Below are 27,915 nucleotides of genomic sequence, written 5' to 3'. Positions count from 1 at the left end.
ATATGGGGATAGATGAGAGCCAGGTTCTATTGTCACTGCCCAACGGTCATGGATATAGAGTAAGATGGGGCCCGTTGACTTAAGAGTAGGAGTTAGGAAGGATCACCCAAGTATTTATGCTGTGCAGCTGTGGCAGGAGCTGTATTTGTACCAATGACTATGGAAGCTTCAAGAGATACAGTAGTACCTCAGGTGTGCTGTGTTTCATCACATTGTTCACTAGAGGTTGTGAAATTGTCTCTAGGAAATAGCTATTCTTTATCTCTTTATGCTGTGTACTAAAAGTAACTTCACATAAACAGGTATCTTTTACCTCTTGATTTGAATTTAACCTCACTGGCAGCTGTATTTGTATATTAGATAAAAAATACAATGAACAAGTGAGAGACAGCAAAATGATAAAGGACTATAGTTAGATTAGCAGTGCTTTAGGGTATTTAGTAAATGCATCGTCATTTATGGACAAAAGGCAAACAACTCATATTTTTGTTTTTTTTATATTTGGTGAAATAATTCCTTGGGGTTTTCGTGGCTTGGACATTAGAAATTTTACTCTTTTCAATTTCCCTCCAGGTTACTTAGGTAAATTTAGTACCTTACGTTCCTCTTGCTTGTACAGACAACCTTCAAGGACTCTGAAAAGTATTTGTTCAGATCTTCAGTACTGGTCAGGTATGAAGCAACAAGGGTATTTATTTTATTTTATTTTATTTTTTAGTGAAGTATCACTGATATACAATGATATTGGTTTCAAATGTACAACACAGTGGTTCAGCTGTTACCCATATTGTTAAATCCTTACCCCCGCTAGTGCAGTTACTATCTGTCAACATAAAAAGATGTTAAACTGTATTTATTTTGAAAATATTAATAGACTTATTTTCTATTTTCTGATTTGTCTTTCTTAATAATATTCATGACAGAAACATTCATCTGTAACTCACAATAGAACTTACAGAATATTTGGAATCAATTTATTTGTGTATGTCTGTAATTTTTAATCTAGAAAATATAAAATAGCCAAATTTGGAATGTGAATGACAGGTGCTTCAGTAAATCAAGATTTGGGGAACTTATTATCTAACCTGCTTCAAAATAATTAAGCACATTTGTTTACTTCTCCTTGTTTTCAAAATCTTACAGCAATGACTGAAAGAATAGAAAAATTTGAAAAAAGTGAGAGCAACATTAGGCAGGTTTCATCTGTGGACCAGAAATTTGAAGAGTTTCCATAAGTTAAGAAGTAGATGACATCACATTGATAGCAAAATCAAATATGCATTCATTCATATTTATTTAATGCCAGGCACTAGTGATAGGTGGTAGTTATAAATGAAAAAAAAAAAACCCATGTATTATCTGCCTTCATGGGACTTAGAGCAGAGTGACATGAAAGGGGTGTGTAGTCCTATTTCCAGCAGAACTTAGGAAAAAACCCTAAGTTCTGAATCAATACTAGTGGGCTTTGTGATGGTTGATAGGTCATCCCAGACAGGAAGTTGAAACATTGTCAAGAGTGCGCCAATCACAAAACAGTTATGGCTCATAACTTTTAGGCTACAGTGAGAAAAAAACACCTTTATAATCAGGGGTGTGTGTGTGTGTGTGGAGAGGAATCTGTCTCTGAAGACTCCTGGTTTGAGTATTGATACCAGAGAGAAACAAGACACTACCCCAGGTCACTTTGGACTTGAATCATACACAAACGGTATCCTGCTCATTCACCATAAATCCATGTTTATATTCTAAAAACATTTACCACCATGGTAGTTTTGGGAAAAACTGTCTACAATTAGTAATGATTAGTGAGTTCTTCTTTATGAATACAAATTGATTAGCAGTGATCTCCACATATTTGAGGAAAACTTGTATGAAAAAGCATAGGAAATGGAGGCATTAAGTTGGGCAAGGAGACAGTGATCAACTGAAGAAATGGTTAATGCAGTGGACAGATGATTACTTAAGAAGAGTGATGGATTTTTATATATTCATGGGAGACTTACAGAAAGCGTGTATTAGGGTATGAAGAATATCTTAAAACTTAGAAGTCAGGTTCTCTGATCATGTAATAAAACTGTAGTCAAATAACAAAGAATAGCTAAAAAAATAACCTGACTATGTAGAAATTTCTAAGTGTGTTGTGGCTGAAGGGAAATCCAAACTGAAATTTCAGTTAGTTAGTAGTGAACTACAGTGAAAACCTGCATATCAAAATCTTTGGATTCAGGATAAACTGATGTCAAAACCATAGTATAATTTATTAGGAAATAAGAAAGATGGGAAATAAATGAAACATTCACTTTGAGAAATTTTTTTTAAAGAATAGACGTTAATGTGGATAAAATAGACATTAAATGAGTACTATAGCAAGAAACAGTTTTGCTTAATTAAACCAAGAACAAGTTTAATTTGGAAAAAAAAAACAACAGAGCAAACTAACAATCTGATTAAAAAATAATAAAGAAAATGATACTTTTCAAACATAATCCCTTTGTCCCAAAGGCACTGGACTCAGATGGTTTTATGGCTACACTGTTTCCCAGGATCAGAAGTTTCCTGTTATTTGAAACTTTTTTAATAAAGAAAAAGATAGAATAGGCTTCCCTGTTTATTCTGTGAAATTACTGATATTGAAACGCTAGCAGAAAATAGAATACAATAGATCAATTTCACTTAATAATATAAATACAAAAATCCTAAATAGTATCTGTAAAACCAAGTATTAGAAATGTGCCAAATAAGGATACAAGAGTGATTTAACCTTAGGAAGTATATTAATTTATATTACTCAATTAGAGAAGAAAAGCAGTATTATTTCAGTGTATGATGTAAAAGCATACAACATATATTGTTTGTTATCCTTCCTAAAAACTCTTAGAAAGCTAGAGAAGAGGGAAACTTTAATTTCTTAAGGGTATCTATCAGGCTCTCATTAAGTGTGAGATACTAGATTACACGATAATCTAGTACCCTGTTTTTGTTCAGCAGTAATAGGGAGGTTCTGAGTGATGTGATTAAAAAGGAAAAGGGGAGTTAAAGGAACATACAAAATTATAATTTGGTGATAATGATTTTTTTAACTAGAAAATTCAATTGAAAGGCTACTTTGGTATCATAAAATAAATGCATAAAAATCAGTATCTTTCTCATATTCTACCAATAGCTTTTAATTACAGTTTTCAAAACCCATTAAATCCTTCATCCTGAAAAGAAGTATGCAATGTAATATATACACACATATGCATATGTGTATTTGTATGGAACTTCACTGAAAGAAAGAAAAGGATCTGAGTAGATGAAATAAGAGGATACTACAGTCCTCTTTGGAAGGACTTAGTAGTGTTGCAGTGTCAATTTGCAGGCAAATATATGAATTCATTGCAGTCCCAGTCAAAACCTTGAACACTTGTTAAGAAAATCAGGAAGTTTGGTATTTAAAAAAAGGGAATCAGATTCTTTTCTTATATCATAAGTAAGTTCCAAATAGGTAAAGGTCTGTAAAGAAAAAGACCTTTAAAGTCTTAGTTTGGGGATGGGACCCTAATCAAAACAATACAGAAAACATTGAAGATTAAAAGGTACAGCTGCATTAACTATGCAAATTAATGTATCACAAGACATACAGTAAATGGTTCAAGTATACATGATGAAAGGTTAGATATGTAACACTCAGGTTCTTCTATAAGTGAAAATGAAAATGTGAAAGGTCACAAGTGCTTAGTCAATCAAAAATAGTTTTTCAAAAATTTCCCTCACTTTTAATCTGAAATGTAATTTAAAACAAGACACTGCTTTTTGCCCATCAGATTTGTACCAAGAAGATTTATATTGAAAAGGGTGTGGAGAAAAGGACATTCATAGTCACTGGTAGGCATGTAAATGGATAGCAGCCTTCTAGAGGGCAATTTCTTAGTGTCAAACAATTAAAAGCTCACAATTTCATTTTTAATCTGTATGTGCTGGCAGATAGTATAGAGAAGACTTTTAACTGCAGCATTATTTTTAGCAGCAAAAAAGAGGAAAACAGTTCATTTCCATCTAACCTTTTCTGAAAACTGTCCATGATACATTGTTAAGGGAAAGAGGACAATCACAAAAGGTTGCATACTATTTTTATAGAAAGAGCATGTCTATCAATACATAGAAATGTAGTCATGAAATTGTTTATAGTGGTTACTTCTGGGTAGAAGGACTGGGGCTTGGGGAATGATACTGTGACTTGTACTTGATACTTATGAATAGTGGTTTTTCTTTTTTTACTATTTTAAAATTGCCAAGAAAATGTAAAGTTAATTTATAGATTCAGCCCATTATTTGAATGACTGTAATTACAAGTGTGTTGAAGTGTCTGGCAAAGACTTGTGTTAACAAATCAGATTATGAGCCAAATGTCCAAGTATGGTGTCAGAGTTTCGAAGCATAGGCATTTTTCTTTTCTTAGAAAAATTTACAATGAGAAATAAATGTGGTGCCATTTTGTTTAGTTTTCATACAGTCTCGGGGTTTTAAAACATTGAAATCAAGGACAAGACGTCTGCAGTCCACCTCTGAAAGATTAGCAGAAACACAGCATATAGCACCATCATTTGTGAAGGTAATTAGACCTTTTTTGGTTCAAAAAGTAATAATTCTCAGGTATTAAAATGAGAACCTTCAATACCTGATTTGTCGACCAGTTAATTTTCTCCCATCTTTGCACTTACGATAAAGGATTAATAACCTGTGTAATCATTATACCTACAACTCCTTAGGTGCCAAACTTGTCCCTCTTCTGCTCGACTAGACATCTCTCTCTGGCTTTTTCCCTAACGTACATCTGCTTTATGTTCTCTGTGTTAATAAATAGCATCCACCCAGGCTAGAAATCTGATGATCAACTTCGGTTTGTCCATATTCTCTCACATCCCACATCCATGAATCACTAAAGTCCTATTGATCCAGCCTCTTAAATTTGTCGAATTTCCCTCTTCATCCCCAGCTCCATTGCATAGACAGACTATACCATTTCTTGCCTTAAATGCTCTAAAGAAAAGGCTCATTTAGTCTCCTTGCCATTAGCTTTGCTACCTTCACTCCAGCTTCCAGATAGCCACCCACCAGTCTGTCCAAAACATAGTCACATAATGTTTGTATTTCTCTGCTTTCCTGTCAGACGCCTGCTGTGCTACAGGGCATTTCATTGGCCTCTGCCTGCCATTTTTCTGTTCTTATCTTTCAATGTGCCACCCACTCTGTACCCCTGCCTTCCTCCTCTCTCGGCATTTTAAAGGCCTGTCGTACAAGACGGCCTGCAGTTCTTGGGCACCAAAGGCTGTTGTTTCATGGCTCTGTCAAGTTGTTCCTGCTGTGTAATTCCCTGGGATATAGATACCCTATCCTCTGTAAGGCCTTTCCTCACTGATGTAGGTAGTATTTCACTTCTTTTACTACCTTACCTACCGCTTACCATATCAGAATGATTTAAAAAACTTAGGTATTTACGTATCTCTCCCCATTAAACGTAAATCATTCAGATCTTTTGTTACCTTTACAGCTTCAGAACTTAATAGAAGCAAAGTACATGAGGGTGTCCTGTCAGTAAACAGTTACAAATTAATGAGTTGTTCCTTGCAGTAAAGATAAAGGAGTGCGAACATCATGCCATTAGAATCCAAAGTCAATGTGTGGCCTATTAACAGTTTTAGTGTAGTATTTAGTATAGATAGAGTTCTTACAGAGAATTTCTTTATATCAGTTGATTTGTGCAAGTATGTTAGGTACAAGGTGTTAGATTCCTAGCTATTGATTAAGTAATTTATCGTAAGTCTTAGTCTAATTCTTCACACTGACCATAAAAATTAAAAATTGTAGAATTTGAACTTTTTTGTGAGTGGTCATTATACTTTGGTGGAGCATTACCTATATAAGCTGCCAATACTGATGTTGTGTTCTTAGGGGTTTCTTTTGCGGGACAGAGGAACAGATGTTGAGAGTTTGGACAAACTCATGAAAACCAAGAACATACCTGAAGCTCACCAAGATGCGTTTAAAACTGGTTTTGCAGAAGGTTTCCTGAAAGCTCAGGCGCTAACGCAAAAAACCAATGGTAAGTTGATTTGACACCCCTCATATTTGGAATGAACATCTGAAAGGAAGTCAGAGTCCACCTTTAACTGACTTGGAGAACAGTTACCCAGCTTTTCATTTCATTCCTTATCTAAAAGTTATCAATCATGTATCCCATTTGTAACTTCAGTGGTGTGGAAGTGGAAATACCTGCTCACCGCTTTTGGCTTTCTCAACTGAGAAATCACAGCTAAGGACAGAAGCATGTGTGGCTTTATGAGACTTTTGGTAATGGTGCTGAAAGGAAATCGTGGCTGTAAGGTGGAAGAACTCCAGGTTACAGCATAGGATGTGATGAGATACATGAGGACCTCATGAGGATGCTAATATTTGCGTTTCACTGAGCTGTCATTTCTCATGGACATCTTTTGACTTAGGCTTTTTCTTTTCCAGATTCTCTCAGAAGAACTCGTCTGATCCTCTTTGTCCTGCTGCTCTTAGGCATTTATGGATTCTTTAAAAACCCATTTTTATCTGGTAAGTGTTTTTATTTACCTAATTTTTTAAATCTTTTAAAAACCTGTTCCTTTTTTATAGGTACACTGATGTTTCTGGCTCTAGGGTCTAGGCTTTTCATTTCTGGAATAAAGAATTCTCTGATTGGGTCACGTTGCAATTGTCTTTTGCATTGAAGAAGAAACGTTTTAATCTGTTATGATTGTGTACGATCTGCATTTTCAGAAGGCTTATTATACATTATACATTGCTTTATGGCTTACAAGAAAAGTTTCTTCAAATACTGTACAACTTCAAGTTTTACTACTTTGTCTCAAAAATAATATTCCTTAAAATTGCAAGGATAGAAGATAAGTAGTGATTCTACAGCATCTTACTATGCTGATGGACAGAGACTGTAATGGGGTTTGTTGGGGGGGGTCTTGGTGATGGGGGGAGAGTCTGGTAAACATAATGTTCCTCATGTAATTGTAGATTAATGATACCTGGCTCAGGATTTCATCCGAGAATTTTCCTGTTGTTCCGTATATTTTAATGTGGCATCAAACTGGAGATGAGTTTTTAACATCTACAGATAACCTTCTTATATTTAGATTGACTTTTTCTTATCCCTCTTTTTGTGTACCCAAAAAAGAACAAGCACAGGGAAGATAGCTGGTATTGGCAGGGTGCTGGAGGCGTGGGATGAGGTCTGATGATTCTTTGTTCTTTTAATTGCTGTCTTGCATTAAGTAAAACAATCAAAATAGGAAATGCATTGCCTCTGTGTAATTATTATTAATTTTTTATAAGGTCCAGGTGAGTCTCCTGTAAACTAACTTGCATTATTTATTAAGTCCATCTATATAGGTACTTTAAAAGTAATTTAGTGGGCTAAAACTATTAATGTCTGCTCTAGAATTGCTGAATGAAATTTTCTGTCCTGACTTATATGTTCTTGATATGTTGAAGGTTTCTTACTAACCCTGTATTTTTGCCTGCTAATTTTTTTGCTTCTAAAATTTCAATCCATCCTATTTTTGGTTGTTTGTGAGGTAATTAGCCATTGCTCAGTTTACTCATTTACGTCTGTCTAGTACGGAAGTTTACATGTTGGGGAGAGGTGTAAGAAAGTTTTGTAATAGTTCCCCATGCTCTATCTCAAATATTGTACTACCCTACCAAACTCTTACTGTCTTTCTTACTCTTAATGATGTTATTACTGATGATGACATACTGAGGGCAACTAAAAACAGTTGTTAGAGGAAGAAGGCTACATGATAAGTGAAACAATCTGTTAAGGTTCATCCCCCCCTTTTTCTAAAATGCCAGTGTCAGTTTTTATGCTATGTTTAAGATAAAATATTTCATAGTGTAGATCTCTAACCAATTGTGTCAGGATAATTCAGGGTGATTTCCAGGGCCATGGCCTTGGAACCTGCATAGACATATGGCTAGAGTGATTTTTATGCACAATGAAATTCGAGAACCATTGGCTTGAATTTCTTTTACTAGATATTATAAGGAGAAGCGACAAATAATTCTTAGTTTTAATTGGAAAGTACAAAGTTGTTTTTTCAATGTGAATCATTTATTCCTTGAACATGGTCTAGAAGCGCAGAAGCCCTAGTTTCTACTCACTCCGATTTTATGTATGTGAACTTAGGTATTTCCTTTTTTGGGGGGCTTTCTTGCATCTGAAAAATAAGGTGGTTGAAATTTTATGAATCCGTCAAATTTTTAAGCATTTCTTTTCTTCCAATTAGTCCGTTTCCGGACAACGACGGGGCTTGATTCTGCAGTAGATCCTGTCCAGATGAAAAATGTCACCTTCGAACATGTTAAAGGAGTAAGTTAAAAAGTTTCCCCTGTTGTCGTCAAACATTATAATTGTGTACAGTCAATATTTGATTCCAAAGGCGTGAAATAACAGAAAACCAAAATGTATTGGTCTGTGCCCCCTGTTCCTGGCACAGAGCTCCTAAAACCCTTGAAATTTCCCAAGTCATAAGAGCACTGGGAGCAGCTTCTGTTTTAGTATTTGGTCTTTGACCCTGACTCCTGACACAGGTTTTCTGAGTCCTTTAGAATTTCCTGGGTGATGGCAGTGTCTCTTGTTCTAATGGGTGTGACTTTTGGTGGGCTTCTGGGTGAGGGCTAGTCACTACCAGAATGACCAAGCCATGGTTAGAAGTTTGGGACTTTCAGCCCAACTCTTGTTCTCCGGAGAGGAGGGAGGGGCTGGAAATGGGGTTAATAATTAATCATTCCTGCACAAAGAATCTCCCATAAAAATCCCAGTAATTTGGGGTGTTGCAGGTTCCCGAACACACGGTGCTACAAAGAGAGTAGCCTGCCTAGAGATGCATTGGAAGTTCTTCCTCTTCCCACATACCTGGCCTTGCAAATCTCTTCCACCTGGCTATTCCTCAGTAATACCTTTTCATAATAAACCAGTAGTCCAGTACCCAACGTGTTTTCTGAGTTCTGTGAGCCACTCTAGAAAATTAATGGAGCATAAGGAGGTATCTTGGGAACCTCCAGCTCATAGCCAGTTGGTCAAAAACAGAGATAACATAGACTCATGATTGGCATCTGAAGTGGATGTGTGGCAGGAGGTGGGGGGATAAGTCTTGTAGGACTGAGCCCTTAACCCTTTGCTGATAGGATTCTATACTCTCTCCAGGGGGATCGTGTGTCAGAACTGAATTGAATTGCAGGACATCCTGCTGGAGTGTGAAGTGCTTGGTTAGGGGAAAAACTACAACATGTTCGGTGACTGGAAGTAGTGTAGAGTAGTTGAGAGTGAGTCAAGGAAAATGAGAGTGTGTATTTCCTTTACATTAAGGAATATTATGCAGTAGGTAAAATGGCATCCAAAAATATTTGAAACTTTAATATTCTGAGTAAATGACAGTAGTAGATGATAAGTCTTGTTTCATGACAGGGCTTCGTGTCAGTTTGTGAAACAGCAAGGTGTCATGGAATGAATGTGGACTACATAGTCAAAAGACTTAAGATTTCAAAATTTAATTTTGAGTCATTGGCTTGAACCAGTCACTTTAGATTCTTACAGATAATGTATATGCTTGGCACATAGTTGATGCATAGTAAATGGTACTTTTCTTCACCTGTTCCTCTTAATTGATGTTTGTACTCTGGTACCTAACCCGCCTGTATTGAAAGAATGGAACGGATGAATGCCAGTTTATACCCAGTTAGTTAAACCATTTGTTTAATAACTATTAATAGTGTCTACTAAGTGCCAGGCTCTGTTTTACATACTGGATAAAATAAAACAAATGTCTGCCCTCATGTTTTAATTGTAGTATAAATTGGACAACATGGTACGTATGGGAATACAGAGAATGTTCAAAAATGGTAAAATGTTATGGAAAAAATATAGAGCAGGGTGAAGAGGATTGGGAGTTCTGGGAGAAAGGTCACAACTTGAAATGGGCTGTTCAGTGTATGATTGAGAAGGTGACATTTGAGTGAAGAATTAAGAATATGGGGTGAACCGTGCATGTGTCTGAGAAAAGAGCATGCCTAACCAGAGGAGGAGAGACAGCAAAGGCCCTGCAAAACTAATGTGCTCAGCCTGCTCACTGAGCAGTGAAAAGGCCACTTCTGTACGGATGGAGTGAACAAGGCAAGTGAGCAGAAGTTGTGGGAGATGAGATCAGGGAGGTATACAGGACCCAATTCATAGTGTCTTATAAGCCGTTTTTAGACTGGCTTTCACTCTGGTCAAGTAGTAGCCATTGAAGGATTCTGAGCAGAGGAAAGATACGGTTTGACATAAAATTTAATGGGAGCTGTGGCTGCTGTGTTGATAATCCGAAGAAAGGACAAAGGTAGAAAATAGGCCATTACTGTAGTCCAGGCAAGAGATGGTGGTGGCTTAGGCTGACAGGATAGCAGTAGAGTTCATGAGAAGTGGTTAGATTGTTAATACATATTTTGAAGGTAAACCCAACAAGATTTCCTGACGAAAGAGAATGTAGGGCATGAGAAAGAAATAGGTGTCAAGAATGACAACAAGAGTTTTAGCCTGAACATTTGGAAGAATGAAGTTGTCATTTACTGAGAAGAGAAAGGCTATGGACCAAACAGATTTTGGGGACATAGATTAGGAAACAAACTCATGCCTCTCTTAGATTTCTAGAAAGTTTCACAGAAATATTTCCAGGAAATACACAGTAGCTTAAAGGGGAAGCAGGGTTTCTGTTAGGCTTGGAGCAGTTTTTGAAAGTTATTTTGATAAAATGATTAAAACTTTACTGAAAAATTTATAAAATGAATGGCTAAAAGCAAACCTTGTCTGCTCCCAGGCCCAGTATAAATGATTTAATATATACATGAGCTTACCTAGAGACATCCACAGGAATATTCTCAACAACCCTGTTTAAGCCAAAACTATAAACAACCCAGTGTCCACCTAACATAGAATAAACATACAGTATTGTGGCAGCCGTAGAATAAAATCCTATGCAGTGAGGGTAAGTAACAACATGGGTAGATCTGACAAACATCACATTGGGTGAAAGAAGCCATACATACTACATGTATTGCATTTATATAAAATTCATAAACAGTCCAAACTGTTTGTGTGTGGTGTTAGAGCAGTGATTATCCTTGGGGTGGGAAGAGATAGGAACTTGAAAGAACTGGGAAGGTTCTGGTAACGTTCTGTTTCTAGAGCTGGGGGCTGATAACATATTTGGAGTTCACTCTGTGAAACTATATAGAGGTATATACATTTATGATTTGTGCATTTTTGTGTGAATATTAAGCTTCAGTAAAATTTGTTTAAAAAAAGGTTCGGCTGGATTATTGCAATAATTTGTTTAAATATTCAGAGGTATCCATATACTAAAAGAATACCAAAATATTTGGTCAAAGTAGTGGATAACCTTAAATTGCAGGAGAAAAGGAAAGCAGATTGAACATCATCTACTCAAATTATTTTCTCTCCCAAACCTCTGTGGCAAGAGAATTCCCAGTAGAGGAATTTATATAAAAATCTATGGAGGAAAATAGGGCTAAGGGATCAAGGCAGTGAATGAAGTTGTAAAAACGCTTATTAATATTTTTATAGAAGCTATATATATAAATAACTAGAAATTCTGGGCAAGGAAGAAATTGGTATACAGACTCTTTTAAGACTTGGTCCTTTGATCACAGACACTACCTTGTGGCATACCTACCATGGTAAATGCTGCTGAATTACTTTGGTCTATGTAAATTTAGATTTTATAGCAATTACAACACTTAGTCATATTAGCACAGAATACTTGGTGATGTCCACCTTGTTCTGTCTTCTACTGTTTACTATCAGCATGTCTTCTTCAGCTTTTACTCAGAGATGAGCTCATCCCATAATAAAGTATAATCAGTAATTATGTACATTGCAGGGAGAAAGTAAGAATGCCTCAATTTTGCAAGATTTTATAGTGTTGGGATTAAATCTTCTAAACTTGTTTGACACAGCTATTTACAAAATGATATTCAGTAAAGTATAACTTGATTTTAGTCCCTGCCCTTTGTCATTTGTTAGGAACGAAATCATGTATAATTTTGTAATAACTCTTATAATGAATATAATATCATAATCATAAATTCATGTTACAACTTAAACACAGACCTCCTTATCCTTAAATATTTAAATATATGGTAAGTCCACATAATTTGCCCTTGAAGCTTATTACCCGTCCAAACAAGTCCTGGATTTGAAACTTTCTAGGTGACTCTTTTTCTTATGTTAATTACCACTGACACATTTAAGTAGCATTTTCAACATTACAGTCCTAGTTAACTGGAGGAAGTATTGATAATGTAAGAAATTAAAAAAAAATTTTTTTTTTTTTGGATATGTAAGGAGACTTTATATAATTGGCAAAAAGTGTCAGGAGAAACCTGTGTGTGTGTGTATTTATTTATAAGGGACCCTTTTTGTATCGTTTCACTAAATGAAGAGCCAAATTAATATCCAGTTAAATTGATGATTTTCAAAGAGGCTATCTTGATCATCGAATCATTATTTGAAAATATTTGAAAAATAAATTGTGTAACTTTAGGTGGAGGAAGCTAAACAAGAATTACAGGAAGTTGTTGAATTCTTGAAAAATCCTCAAAAATTTACCGTGCTTGGAGGTAAACTTCCAAAAGGTAAGATATCTTCCCTTGACCGTGACTTACCAAAAAATACTGTAATATATTAGTAACTTAATTTTTATCAGATTTGACTGACTAAGTTTAGTTCTTAATTGCTGTCTTACAAATAAGTGCTCATTCTGAACATACTGTTCTATAACCACCTTTGGGGGGGGCGATTTAAATTTTGTTATAATTTCAGACTTCATAGTTGTAAGGATAGTAGAGAACACTCTCCGTACTCCATTTTGTCCCATTTGCTGATTGCCTTTACGTAATAGACTTTTTTTAAAAAACTACTTGTGAGTAAATTGTATATGCCATGCTTCTTTATCCCTAAATATCTCATTGTGTATTTCCCAAGAATAAGGAAAAATCTCTACCTAATTTACATACATGTTCTCTTTAACATAACTTATTAAAATCAGGAAATTTAACATGAATCCAAAACTACTGTAAAATTCACCATCATTCAAATTTCAGCATTTTTTCAATATATTTTGTAGCGAGTTGCCCCACCCCCAGCCCCAGGTTCATAGGAATCAAGGTTCACACATAACATTTAGACTTTCTTTAATCTGAAAAAGTTCCTCAGCCTTTTTTTTTTTCCAGGGTAGTGGGGTTGCTGATCTTTTATTTGAAAAATTGTGTAGAGTACATGCTAATTTGTAGAACATTCCTCAGTTTGGCTTTCTCTGATGTTTCTCAATATGGGTTTTAATGAGTGTGATACTATGATTTATAATAATATCTGGTAGTTCCCATTTCTTGGAATTTCATAGTTATGAAAGCAGTAGTTTTGTCTTGTTTTGTTAATGTGCTGACTTTATGAACATATGGAAAGATGAAGGCTGGTTGCCCAAAGAAGCAGCCATGTGATTAGGGGGTTGGAACTTTTTCTTTCACCCACCCACCCCACCCCGACCTCTGGAGGGAAGAGGGGCTGGAAGTTGAATCAGTCACCAGTGTCCAGTGATTTAATCATGCACACCTATGAAATGAGGCCTCCATTAAAACCCCAAAAAGATGGGGTTTGGAGAGCTCCAAAGTTGGTGAATATGTGGAATTCGGTGAGAGTGGTGCACTCAGAGGAGGGCATGGAACCCCCTCGCCCTTACCCTGTGCTTTGCCCTTTGCATGGCTTTCATATTGTTGTTCCTGAGTTACATCATTTTATAATCATTTTAAACCAGTTATCTACTAAGCAAAACTTTTCTCTGAGTTCTGTGAGCTGCTCTAGCAAATTAATCAAACCCAGCAAGGTCACTGGGACCTCCAACCTATAGCCTGTCATTCTGGTAAATCTGAGCCTGTAATTTGTGGGATCTGATGCTATCTCCAGGTAGGTAGTATCAGAATTGAATTGTAGACACCCAGATGGTGTCAAAGAATTGCTTGTTGGTATGAGGGAAAACTCCACATACTGGAATTGGGTGCAGGATTGTAATGGCTCTGTGGTGTCCTGCTGTGTGGTTATTACGCTTTTTATCTAACCGTTTATATTGAGCTTTAAATGTTTCCAAGCTTTTGTTATTAAAATTAGCACTGTGATGATAATGTTAGTATCTCAAGACATTGCCCACGTGCTTATTTGCTTAGAATAAATTCTAGGTTATTCATTTATTATACATACATTATTCTAGATTCCAGTTCTACACTTGGAATTGGTGAGGTAAAGGGAGCACTCTTATGTAAGTCTTACTTTTATTTTGCTCAGTATCTCTACTTCAGCAGTGTATAAAAATGTCATGAATCTTTGCTAATTTAGGGCTCACTTATTAAATCGATACAATAACATCATAGAAAGTATGATTAGAACTCTAGAATGGTTGCATTCTTTCCAATCACAAGGAATATTTTATAAATTTGTGGGAAAATCCTCAGGTAAAAAGCAGAGAAATTGATATAAAGATGGTTTAAACCATGTAGGGACCACATGGCAATAGTCTAAAGGGTATTTTGGAGCTTTCCTGAAAAAGAGTTTATGTTAAAATATACCACTAATAACAGTTTTGTTGTTTTTTTAAATGTAGTCTGCAAAATGAAAAAGCTTTGTAAACCAAAAAATTCTGTTATCCCAACTTATTTAGTGTGAAAATTTTTAAACATGAAAAAGTTAGAAAGCTGTAGACCTTAACTGTATGACATTGAAATACTTAGTTATGCATTACCTAAGACTACGGGCATTGTCCTAAATAGAGTAATTTATCCTACCAATAAAGCTAGACATTTAATATCATGTACTTTCCAGTGTTTTTTAAAATTGTTATCAAATGTCCCTAGAATTTTTTAAAATACATTTTTAATGGAAGATGAACAAGTCAAGGTTCATGCATTTCATTTGGTTGTTTAGTCTTTTAATCTATTTTTATATGACTTTTTTGTCCTATGTATTTAGTGATAAACAAGTTTATATTCCTTTCTGTCAAGAATCTGTCTTGCCTGTGGCTGATACATAAACAGTATTTAAATAATACAGAGAAACTATTTATGGAGAAGATCCTGAAGTGAGTTCATTAGTAGATATATAGGTGTTTTGCTGTGTCTCAAAATACTGGTCGCTGATGTGCCTTCAACCCCAAAACTGTAAATTAATTGAGAATTCCTTGTTCATAGGTTCATATCAAGGTTTGTGGGTTTTTTTTTTAATAATTTGAGTCATTCTTGTTTTGTTTTTTCTTTTAGGAATTCTTTTAGTTGGACCACCAGGGACAGGAAAGACACTTCTTGCCCGAGCTGTGGCAGGAGAAGCTGATGTCCCCTTTTATTATGCTTCTGGATCAGAATTTGATGAGATGTTCGTGGGTGTGGGAGCCAGCCGTATAAGAAATCTTTTTAGTACGTTTGAATGTATCTTTCATAGTGATACTGTTTTCTTAATTGGAGGGAAAGAGGGCTCTTCCCTTTTCTTTGCTACTTGATTGTAATCGATGGTCAGCTGAGCTGACATAGCCATTGCAGGGCTCAGGTTCCAGGTAATTTACTTGTGAGCTAAAACAGAAGTGTACTTGTTTTCCCAAATATAAGAGTTAGTGGAAATGCTGGATGAAGTCAGGGGCTGCTGAAAAGCTGGGGTTTTGTTTCATTTTTTTATCAATCCTGTAATACATAATTAAGAGTAATCAGCCTCCAATCTAATTGACTGCATATGGCTTTTACAGCTAGGAAGACAAATGCTCAGTTGTCTTTCTTAGGTATCATTCTGTATTCTCTAGGTTTTTTCCTTCTGAGACTATTGTCCTTCAATCAGTTAGAAAAGATCTCTTTTTATATCTTATGTTGACTTTTTTGCAATCTTACAGATTTTTAATATTTAATATTCGTATGATTTTGTTCAAAAAGTGTTGATTTCTTTAAGGTTATTTGAATCGTTTCTGTTTTCCTAGGGGAAGCAAAAGCAAATGCTCCTTGTGTTATATTTATTGATGAATTAGATTCTGTTGGTGGGAAGCGAATTGAATCTCCAATGCATCCATATTCAAGGCAGACTATAAATCAACTTCTTGCTGAGATGGATGGGTAATTGAATCTTCCTCTGTGCTTGGAATATGGGGACATATATGGTAACATTCAAGAGATAGAAAAAATGTTATGTTTATAAGCAACAGAGTAGTTCCTTGTGCAGTAAGTCAAAATAAGCTATTTCCAGTATAATACTGTTTACATTACTAAGAGAGCAGTGGTGCTATGTACACCTTTGTTTTTGTTTATTGTGTTATGACAGGAAAGCAATAATTCCAGCTGGGAATAGTAGCCTGGGGGAATTGTAAGGGAGAGTATACTGGCTCCTACACAATTTGTGACCAGCTTTGAAGGTTGCAGTAGATTAAAAGCTTGTGTTGATTTTCATAATAAAAAATGCAAGAGATGGGGTTACTGTGAATGAAGCAAAAAAAACCTTCTTAAAGTCAGGTAAAACATTCTAGAACCAAATAGGTAAGTCTAGGAGCAAATAATTCAAATGGGCAAACTTGAACATAATATTTCAAAACTTAGGGCCCAAGCTTTTTGTGATAGGTCTGCTCTTCCTAAGGAGAACAAATTGTGAAGGTGCATAATCACAGATGATGTGGTGATTTATTGTTAGCAGTTTTGTTAAAGTGCACTGGCCTACTAGTTGTTCCTTTTAAAAAAGCAAGAGAAATTCTTTTTGGGGCATAAAAAAAGATCAGTCCCTGTTTGCTGTTAAGGTTAATGATAAACAGTTTAATGATAAGGTTAATGATAAATGTATAGAGCATTTCTATATGTGCTGTTTTAATTTGCAGTGTAAGTGTCCTTTTTTCTTTTTAATAGTTTTAAACCCAATGAAGGAGTTATCATCATAGGAGCCACAAACTTCCCAGAGGCATTAGATAAGTAAGTATCAGATGATTTTTGTGGGCAAGTACTGATACATGCTAGAACACGGATTAACTGTGAAAACATTGTGCTCAGAGACAGAAGCCCATCACAAAATATCACGTTTTACGTGATTCTATTTATATGAAACATCCAGACTAAGCAAATCCATAGTAACAGAAGGTAGATTAGTAGTTGCTGAAAGCTGTGGAGAAGGGAGAGAGGGGCTGCTAGTGGATAAGGTTGGATTTTGGGTGGGTGGGTTTGTGTATGTATGTGTGAGAGAAAATACTTAGATTGTGGCGATGATTGTACAACTCTGAATATATTAAAAACCACTGGATTGTCCACCTGAAACTCTGTGATATGTTAATAATATTCCAGTAAAGCTGGTAAAAGAATTTTCTGAAACAAAAGTTTTTTAGGTGGGGGACAATTTTTTAAATTTACTGTACTTGTACATTTTTGTTGGTTTATTTATTCATACTTTTAATTTGATCTGATAGTTTGTTATTGTCTAAAACTCTAGTTTACCCTTCTAAGCTTAAAGCAGTTAAGATGGGTGTATAGTTCTCATAAGACTGCTATAGGATTTTTTGTTCCTGACTGACTGACTTGGTGTCTTTGTTTCTGAGGGTTGTGTGCTATCTAGATGCACACATATATATCCGTGAACCTCATAAGCCTTACGGTTATTGAAACTGTTAATTTCAGCCAAGTTTTATAAGTAGAAGCTGAATATTATGTTCAAAAGTCTGCCTACTCTCTGGTTGCCATTGTCTTCCATCCATCATCTCTTGAGAGTGTCAGTCCTGTTTAACTTGACCTTCAGCACAGTCAGCCCATTCATTTATGTTTTCTCTTTTTATTCTCTTTTTAGTGCCTTAATACGTCCTGGCCGTTTTGACATGCAAGTTACAGTTCCAAGACCAGATGTAAAAGGTCGAACAGAAATTTTGAAATGGTATCTCAATAAAATAAAGTTTGATCAGTGTAAGTCTGATTTCATAATACAAACATTATCTCTGTAAAATGGTAACCTATCAGTCCACCGTGTTTGTGGTCCCTGTTTGATAACTGTCTTAAAAGACCAGTTTTGTATGTCTTTTTTTCTCTGCATTTATAGTCCCATTAAAAAAGTCCATTTCTTAATTATTGTATATCCAGGAGATTGTGTAATTTCAAATCCTCAGTCTAGACAGAAAGTTTTCCTCCGAGCATTTGAATAGATAATACTTGAAGATGAATATGTAAGTGGTTTTTAAGATGAATATAAAATGTAAAGTAATAGAAAAAGTACCTACATGTTTATAAGCAACGTACCTCGTGGTATAATTATAGTCACTTTAGAGCCAGAAGAGGGGAAAGCAATGTGTAAAATAAACACATGGAAATATTGTGGATCCACTTGAATAAAAACAGTTTTCAAGCTGTAATATTTTCAAAGATAGTTGAGTCAATTCATAAAAGTAAATGTTTCCTCTGATAAGAGCAGCTTTTATGTACAAAGTATTTCAAGATGAAACTCAGAAAAATTCTGTGTATGGGTATAGCTTTTTCGATTATTGTTAGGCTAGTAACAATATAGGTCAAATTGAAGGTTTATAAATCATGTTGGCAACTGTACATTTCTTTGTTTTTCACTGTTATTTAAATGTAAGAACTTTTTTGGTTTGTCCCAATGGCAATTTTAATAGCAATTTTGGCTTTTTTCCCTTAATAAAGTGAGTTACTCTAGTTTCACTAAGATAAGTATTTTAAGTTATAGGTCTAATAGGTGTTTTCTTTTTCTTTTGGAATGTGAATTCATTGTGAAAAGCTTTCTGTTAGCTGCTTTGGAATTTTAATATTATATTCTGTCTTCATAGCTATTGATCCAGAAATCATAGCTCGAGGTACTGTTGGCTTTTCCGGAGCAGAGTTGGAGAATCTTGTGAACCAAGCTGCATTAAAGGCAGCTGTTGATGGAAAAGAAATGGTCACCATGAAGGAGCTAGAGTTTTCCAAAGATAAAATCCTAATGGGTAGGTTTTCTCTCTTCTTTCTGTCTTAACACAGTTCATGGTGTTGAAGAACAAATTATTTTTTTTTATGAAACGATTATGAAAAAGGTACAGGGACAAGCAAAAATATATCTGAAAATAGCAGTACCACTTGGCCTCTTACAGAACAAGTGTAGCTTACATGATTATACTCTTTGGGGACAGTTGCCCATGTGTTTCTCCTTGTTGGATACTGCTGATAAAAGAATAATTTTATTAATTCTCACTATTTAATTTTAATTCTAAATCTTAAATTGACTTTAATAGGTTATGACATTCCTGTTAATAGTAAATCTATCTTCTGAAAATAGAATTCCACTCTCCCTCTTAATACAAGGATTAAGATGATCTTAAAATTTTGGCTTTCAGTTGACAGATTGTTGTGGTGTAAAATATTTATTAGTGATATTAAGTCATGTTACTCTAAAATGACTCCACAGCAAATGGCTTTTATTCATTTAAATATACGCTCCTAATGGAGAAATTTTACTTAATGAAATTTTATCCTTAGGGCCTGAACGTAGAAGCGTGGAAATCGATAACAAAAATAAAACCATCACAGCGTATCATGAATCTGGTCATGCTATCATTGCATATTACACTAAAGATGCCATGCCTATCAACAAAGCTACAATCACTCCGCGGGGGCCAACACTGGGACATGTAATGTCTTGTAATTTTTTCTTTTCTTTCAAATAGCGCTCCCCAGAAGCTTATGTAGAAAATTGCTAATGAAAACATTTAAAAAACGAAAATTCACTTACTTCCTAAGTTTGTTGATAGTTTCTTCTTTAACTTTCTGAACCAGCATGAAGTCAGAAATATTCGTGAAATTTAATCTAATAAAATGTTTTGTTAATATTTCAGGTCCTATGCAACTACATTATGAAATTTAATTCCAAAATGACAGTAAAGTGTAATTCTTAAATATGTAATTGCTCTTTTCCTCACTACAAGAAGTTACATATCATAGCTACTGACTCAATAGTTTTCCAAAAGTTTTTTTCATTGAATACAGGTTTCATTCTCATGTTTCTAACTGTAGACACTTTAAACATTTCTGTGCACCTAGTGATTAAACAGTCCTATTGTAGCATTACCTGTCTGTTATTTATAAATTCACCTTTGCTTTATAAGGAAGTTTGTGTATTTTACATATTGCTGGTTCTGTCATCAGTCACCTGATGACCAACTCTACTAAATGAGCTTTTAGTGTCATGATATTAATGATGTAGCGTAATGAGAGCCAAATGGTCATTCTTGTTATTAAAACAAGTGTTTCAAACTGTCTGAATTTTTTCTTTTTCAACTGCTAGGTGTCCCTGTTGCCTGAGAATGACAGATGGAATGAAACTAGGGCTCAGCTCCTTGCACAAATGGATGTCAGTATGGGAGGACGAGTGGCAGAGGAGCTTATATTTGGAACTGACCATATTACAACAGGTTGGCTATGAAGAGTGGCTTTAGTTCAAACTGTGTTTGCTGGCTTAAAGGTATTTTTAAATGTTGAGTTCTACATTTACTTTTAAATTTTAGGAGCTTCCAGTGATTTTGATAATGCAACTAAAATAGCAAAGTGGATGGTTACCAAATTTGGAATGAGTGAAAAGGTAAAAGCTGATTTTAATCCTCCTTCACGTACCAAATGATGTGGTGCCAAGTGTCTCTGTGAGAAAGGTTCCCATTAGAAATTGCTAGCCCCTCTTGTTCCAAATGGACTTGACTCAGCTTATTCTAAACTAAACGTTATTTTCTGAGCACTAAAATGGTAGCATTCTATTTCTGTTCTAGCTGCTCAGACAGTAACAGGTTATTACCTCGTGAGGTAACCCAATGAAAAGACCAGTTCTTTAGCCTTTTCTAGTCATACGATGTGAAAGACCTGCTTGCTGAGCTTGCCCACTTTGCCTTTTCCACCTGCTTCTCTTCCCCACATTATTCCTGTGGCTCCTTGAAGCAGCTGTAGCCCTGAATGGTGCATTTCTGGACTTGGAGTAGCTGCCAGGGCGCTCTCAGACGGTACTCAGAACCATACTTACGGTTCCACGTTTTCTATCTTGATCACATTTTTGTTTTGGTCTTTTCCTTTCAGAAGAATGATGAAATTTCTTTGCCCTCTAAAGCATTCTTATATTGAATTTCCTCCTTGCCTCCCATGATATTTGTTTCCTCATTTATAAGATAGTGCTTCCTTTGTTACGTTTATTAGTGATTTTGGATTTTTTGGTTCAGCTTCTTTGTTCCCACCTGTTTTAGCTTGGAGTTATGACCTACAGTGATACAGGGAAACTGAGTCCAGAAACTCAGTCTGCTATTGAACAAGAAATCAGAATCCTCCTAAGGGTAAGATTATATTTTTCTAAGTTCATTTATCTGTTTAGTCATAATGTGCCTAAACTGTTGGACACTTACCAAATGATAATGGTTACCCACTGTCTTTTAGAAAGGTCACTGTATGTGGTAAAGGTAATAGGCACACCATAGCAACCATGATTTAAATACATGGTTGAAGCCTCTGGTCATAGACTGGATGTTTATTGTATTCTGGCAGGAGGCTAACAGCTTATGTCTGATTATAAATACTCAGTTCTACTTCAGGTGCCAAACTGTAAGAGGTATTAGAGTAGAGGATGTTGATTATTGAGTCTTTATTGTTTTCCCACCCACACATACATTTATTCAACAAATATGTCTTTTGTGCCTAGCAGTGTATGTGTGAGAACAAGCAAAACAAAGGTCTTTGGACTGCAGCGTCCAGTCCAATGCAGGTTAGGATAAAGAAAGTTGCAAGAGTAGATGCAGTGAGAGCACTTTTTAGGTACCATGTAAATCTAGACATGCTGTAAATATTGCTGGGATTAGGGTGCTGAGAGTAGAAATAGAGAGATGTGGGTGGGCTGAAGGCATGCTGGTACAATGGAATCACAGTGCCATTGTCACGTTTTCTGTCCCCTTTGGATGGTGTAAATTGATGAAATCTTGAGATGCAAAAGACGTAATCTCCCTTTTTTTATTTTTTACATATATATTGAATAGAAAAGTACATTTCTATATTCACAGACCTTTTAAAGCAGATAAATAAAATGTATACTTTTATTTCTTTAAGGAGCTTTTGTCTGGGTAGTCCTCAGTGATCTTTGTGATGGATTTTGAGGTTAAAAATGGAACATTTGAATGTACAAAAGAGTTGTCTTTCTGGTTATTCTGGTTATTCTCATGATGACACCTATTACAAATTAGTAACCTGTACAAATATTTTAAACAACTATGAGGATTGAAAAGAGTTTGAGAAATGCTGATCAGTTACTAAATATTTATCTTTTATAAATAGAAATGAATAGGTTTTACATTTTTAAGGGTATATAAAGTTTTTTGTTTCTCACAGTTTTTGCGTCTCAGTTTTCACCTCTTTCATATCTGCTTTTCGATTTCAGGACTCATATGAACGAGCAAAACATATCTTGAAGACTCATGCAAAAGAGCATAAGAACCTAGCAGAAGCTTTACTGATTTATGAGACTTTGGATGCCAAAGAGATCCAAATTGTTCTTGAGGGGAAGAAATTGGAAGTGAGATGATAACTCTCCTGTAATGGATGTGTTGCTGGTTTTAATGAGAATTTAAGTAGCTCTACGGTCCTCTCCTTTTGCAACGCTTTCCTCCCATTCTTGGCATCACTCAAGGGAGTGAAACACTTTGTCAGTCTTCTGTCACAGTTAACTAATTCTGGTTATTCTCATGATGACACCTGTTACAAATTAGTAACCAATACAAATATTTTAAACAACTATGAGGATTGAAAACAGTTTGAGAAATGCCGATCAGGTACTAAAGTTGAAAATAAGTAATGATTTTATGTTTAGTTACTTTACTAGATGTGAATAAAATTTCCTTTAGCTCTTAGGAAATATTTTGACTCAGTGGAGTAAAGTTGTTGAAGGATTCTCTTTATTTCCAGAGAGTACCATTTATCTTTGATAAAGAATTGATGCTGTTTAACTGTTAGTAAATCATATTTCTAAGTACATCAGTGGAAACTTCATTAAGACATTAAGGTACACTTGATTGTGCTCCAGATTGTCTAGATATAAATTGGCTTGAAATCTAAGTGTGGAGAATTGTAAACGTACAGGTACAATTGGAATTTAAATGATTCTGACCTTCTGAAAATGCAACATGCATTTTCGTTTTTTTTTTAAACCTTACTATCACTTTGACTAAAGAACTTCATTTCAGAACACCACAGCAGTACTTTGTTAAGTAGACAAGTAACACACTTCAACTTCTGAATAACTGCATAATTATGTTTGGTATTGGAAGCAAAATTAAACCAAAAACTCAGTCCCCTTCAAAGTGAATTTTTTAGATTACCTTGTATTTAAAGTGGAAAGTCAGGTGTGCTTTTTGTTCAGATTTTGTGAATATGAACATGTTGTCACAGGATTTATAGATAAAATTTATTTAACTCAATAGAAAAATTATTTTAGAGCACATTGTGTTTACAGCCCAGTTATATTATTGAAGTTATTCTATTAAAGTCACCTCCAGTTCTGTAATGTCTTTTAAGCTGTATATTGTCTTTAAGAGGGAGCTTGTCATGTGATATTCTTGCCCCCTTCCTCCACCCCCATTTTTTGTAATCTTAAATTTTGACGTAATTTCAAACTTCGGAAGGTGTTATCAGAATAATACAAGGAACTCCCATTATTATTGATGTACATTCACCAGGTATTTTCATTTGCCCCATTTTTTTATTGCTTCCCTTGTGTGCGTTTGTGTGTGTGTATGCACGTGCTCGTGCATATACATGTCTGTGGATGTGTGCATTCGTGTCTCTTGGGTAGCCTTCTGGGGTTGAAATTGCTGGGTCATGTGGTAAGTTGCTGTTAACCTTTTTACGAATCTGATGAACTCTTCAAAGTAACTTACACAGTATTTTGTTCCAGCCACCAATGAATGAGGGTGCCAGTTTTCCACATCTTCTACTGTACTTAGAGTCTTTTTGATGAGGTCACGGCCATGCTAGTGGGTATACAGTAGTAGCTCATTGTGGAGTTATTACATTTCTCTAGCACTTAGTGATATGACTATCCTCTTCTATGCTGTTGGCCTTTTGTATGTGTTTTGAGAAATGTCTGTTCAAATATTTTACAGGGACATACACCCTTTTGGGCAGTCTGTCATGTGTGGTAAGAGATCAGATATTCTGAGTGTAAGTATGTTATCAGGTGGCTCTTTTTACATCCATCCTGACAGCCTCTGTTGTTTGCCTGGGATGTTTGGTTCACACTTCCTTATTTATTTGCATTGTAATCTTGTGGAGTTTCAGGTGACCACCCTTGCAGAGGGAGGAGGGATGGAATTTGTAAAGAGAAACTACCATTCCTAGCCTGGCCTAGCTGATGAACTCTGACTTTGGCATTTTTATACTTACATGGGGCTGGACATTCTGTTTCAGTGCTTTGCGAGTTGAAACAGCTCTATGGACTTTTTATTACTTTTTATTACACAGAGAAAGGTTTCTCTTTTTTCTGTGGGTGGAAGAAAAAGAGCTGGATATTTAAAAATGTAATAGGAGATGATGTTGCCTGCGGATTACATCCCATGAGTGAAAAATAACTGTTATGTGTATTAACAGATTTTTGCTGGAACACATTTTTGGTGATGAAATTGCATCTGTATGATTTTTCAAAATGTGAAATACTTGTGTAATTTCTATCACAATTATGTATGGAATGTGTGTGCATATATGTCAACCATTTGCATTTATACTAAGTTTATTTGGTCACAAATTTTATGTGGCCAGATGTGTTGATAATTTTCTTTTATAACTTCTGTTCTTATTTGAAAAATATTTCCTCATTAAATAATACCATTGAGCTTGATTCTCAAAAATATGTAATGATTGAATGCTTTTATGAAAACACTAAACACTACTGGTCTGGACTTCATTTTGGTGTATGTGTTCTGACATGCGTAGTCAATATCACAAATTGCTATTTCCCAAAACATTGATTTAATAATCACTTTTATATTTATGAATTATGTATTTTATAGTTTTTATCTAGTAGAGAAAATTTCATTTATAGCAGTTTTCTTTAGTTAGTGTGTACTACTTAGCAGGCACAAGCCAGGGTGCATGCTCCTGGGATTGGATTTTAAGGGACTTGATAAGTGTGATGAAGTGTAAGACTGGATAAGCAAGAATTCATTGATGTGGACGCTTTTTAGAGGGAGACAGGATTTATCACTCAAGCAAGAACCCCAGAGGATGGAGGAAATTTACTGTTAGGTTCTGTATTAGAACTCAGAAGATGGCCATGTTCAATGCTGAGTAAAGTGGAAATGCACCCACTGTCATGCAGTTCAGTTTGATACCCTTAACTATTGGAAGTTAGACCCCACAGGTTAAGGGGCTCAGATCCACAGCACCGCTCCCACTTCAAAATCCCAAGTCCCCAGGCTACTTGCTCTTCTGTCTGACTTGGCTACAAGTTTGGGGATTCCCACGACTGTCCTTCAGGTTTGAGAATTCACTAGAATGACTCTGGAAAATGCTGTATTTAGGATTGCTGATGTACTTCTAAAGGATATACAGGGACAACCAGATGAAGATATACCTAGGCAGCAAGGTCTCGGCAAGGTCTACATGCTTTCCCCAAGCATGTCACCCTCTCAATTCATAGACGTATTCACCAACTCAGAAGCTCTCTGAGCCTCATTTCAGAGTTTTTGTTAATGGGGTTTCATTACACAAGCCTAATGGATGAAATCATGGGCCATTTGGCAACTTGATTTCCAGTCTACCACCCTTGAATGTGGGAGGCAAGAATTCTTTTTAACTTGGCATAGTGATTACAAATAAACCTTAAAAAATGTAGAGGTAGGGACTCTATTTGTCCCCTCCTGGCATGAGTCAGGAGCTCTTTCCTCTCACTTTATTTCTGAATAAAAGCCTGTACCTTGTTCTCCTACCTCGAGTGTTTGTGAAGCTCATTCTTCGGCTTCGTGAACAAGAACCCCAGCATCATCTTTAGGGGGCTTGTCCGAGATAACTTCTGAGACCGGATTAGTAGACAAGACAGTGGTCCTGGATCTCAGCTCCGGCCGATGGATCTGATGGTGCTGAGCAAACCTCCGGCTAGGCTGCTGCCTATGCGAGAGTCGCAGATGACCCCCAACCTCTTGTCTCACAGATCAGGCTCCAAGGCCAGGGACGCCCTCACAGAGGAAAGGCCTTTCCGATGTCGCACACCTGCCTTTCTCTTCCGGATGGGAGCTTCCTCTTCAAGGTTAAGGCCAGACATGCCTCTGGCATGCGTTCTGAAGAACTGGGAAAAATTGGGTCCCCAGACCCTGAAAAAGAAGTGTCTTGTCTTCTGCACACAAGCCTGGCCTCAATACAAACTCTCTGATTAGAGAGGCTTGGCTCCTGAGAGAAGAATGCAATATAATAAGGTTATGCACCTGAATATATTTTGCAACAAGGAAGGAAAACAGTCAAAAGTCTCGTGAACTACAATATGGAACTAGTTTTCTAATATTTTTTTTGGTGAAAACCTATTCTGCTTATTGGGTTCATTATCTTCAAAAATTTGAAGGTTTTTAAACTATACTCCCTGAAATGGAAGAAATTTGTCTTTTACAGTACTGCCTGGCTTCAAATGACTAGTGCTGCAATCATACTTGTATTTCATTTCCAGCCACCTGGACACACATAGTCCCTATCAGTACAGAGCCTTCATCTGCCCTGTTAGTCTAAGGTCATCTAAACCTTAACCCAGTTATGTAAACTGCTTGCCCTTAGAGTGTATACTTGAAAATTGAGATACTTTTAATCAAGTAAGCTAAAAGGAAAGAAGACAATTGGACATCAGTAACAAATCTTTGTATCTGTCTGTGTATATGTTCTCTTAAGTGTTGCCAACTGTAGTCATTACTTCTCAATCTGTATGTGTGTGTAAATGAAAAATATTTTTTCTACCTCTGTATGGTATTAATAAAAATGGATTTAGAAACAATCACTTGTGAAAATTGGGCATTTCAAAACTTCCAAAATTCTAATAGAAGATATTAAGCATTAGTGCTAATTTAAGTTGAACTGAAACGGATATGTTCTTATGGTTGTCAGCTGCCTAAATTTACCTGAAGTCATTTAAGTTGATGTTATCTTAAATATTTCAAGGAAAAATGCTTGAAAAAGAGTCTTGACTTTGTCTAATGTTTGGTAAAAGTTTTGTGAGTAATCTAGCATGGTTGTTGGGAATGAGTAAACTAATTGTAGCAAGTGAACATCTTAATAATAGTCTGTTACAGTGTGTATACCTACAAACGGCCTGAGAATCTTTGTGGTAACCTAAAACCTTAAAGTTTTCCTAAGTAGACATACTTTGTGCTTAGTGAGAGATTGTGCTGTAAAGCTCATAGTTACAGAAATTATAAAACGTTTTCATAAATTTGTCAGTCTAAAGGGTGCTAGTGTAATGGTTTACAATAGCCTTCTCAGTGTTCACTGAAAATTAAGGTTCCTAATGGTTTTAAGTTCTCAATAAAACCACTTAAAGTAATAAAACAAAAAATGTAGAGGTAAACATTGCCAAGAGAATACGGCAAAGGAAGAATAAGGAGGGGAACTTTGGAGCTATAATGATTCTTGAAATGCATTTTGTACTGGTACAAGAAGCAAACCCCATAGAAAACCCAGAAACAAAATACATACCAGAGACTTTTTTTATGTCCTTTTTTTTTTTCTTAAGGTATCACTGATATACAGTCTTATGGAGGTTTCACATGAGCAACATTGTGGTTGCTATATTCACCCATGTTATCTAGTTCC

The 27,915-nt window shown here is 35.7% G+C and overlaps 1 protein-coding gene across 8 annotated transcripts in view; it reads left to right on the top strand.

Moving 5' to 3' along the window:
* YME1L1 (YME1 like 1 ATPase) overlaps positions 1-27,100 on the top strand; it is a 37,339-nt gene extending 10,239 nt beyond the window's left edge. For 5 of the 8 annotated variants that reach the window (XM_073229047.1, XM_073229048.1, XM_073229042.1 and 2 more), the window contains exons 4-19: positions 574-672; positions 4,485-4,594; positions 5,935-6,085; positions 6,499-6,582; positions 8,307-8,389; positions 12,621-12,711; positions 15,382-15,534; positions 16,083-16,215; positions 16,993-17,055; positions 17,918-18,030; positions 18,906-19,061; positions 19,591-19,742; positions 20,396-20,522; positions 20,616-20,689; positions 21,336-21,422; positions 22,514-25,030. In XM_073229047.1, the coding sequence (XP_073085148.1) occupies positions 574-672; positions 4,485-4,594; positions 5,935-6,085; positions 6,499-6,582; positions 8,307-8,389; positions 12,621-12,711; positions 15,382-15,534; positions 16,083-16,215; positions 16,993-17,055; positions 17,918-18,030; positions 18,906-19,061; positions 19,591-19,742; positions 20,396-20,522; positions 20,616-20,689; positions 21,336-21,422; positions 22,514-22,657 (1,820 nt within the window). In that variant the 3' untranslated portion in view covers positions 22,658-25,030. Of the gene's footprint in view, positions 1-573; positions 673-4,484; positions 4,595-5,934; positions 6,086-6,498; positions 6,583-8,306; positions 8,390-12,620; positions 12,712-15,381; positions 15,535-16,082; positions 16,216-16,992; positions 17,056-17,917; positions 18,031-18,905; positions 19,062-19,590; positions 19,743-20,395; positions 20,523-20,615; positions 20,690-21,335; positions 21,423-22,513 lie in introns of all 8 variants that reach the window. The other 3 variants (XM_073229044.1, XM_073229045.1, XR_012127943.1) reach the window with 2 other exon arrangements.
* The last annotated feature ends 815 nt before the right edge of the window (positions 27,101-27,915 follow it).

Source organism: Manis javanica, chromosome 2 (assembly GCF_040802235.1).
Source record: "Manis javanica isolate MJ-LG chromosome 2, MJ_LKY, whole genome shotgun sequence".
Taxonomy (NCBI): Eukaryota; Metazoa; Chordata; class Mammalia; order Pholidota; family Manidae; genus Manis; species Manis javanica.
Note: the sequence above shows the minus strand (reverse complement) of the source record. Positions and strands in the feature narration are given on the sequence as shown.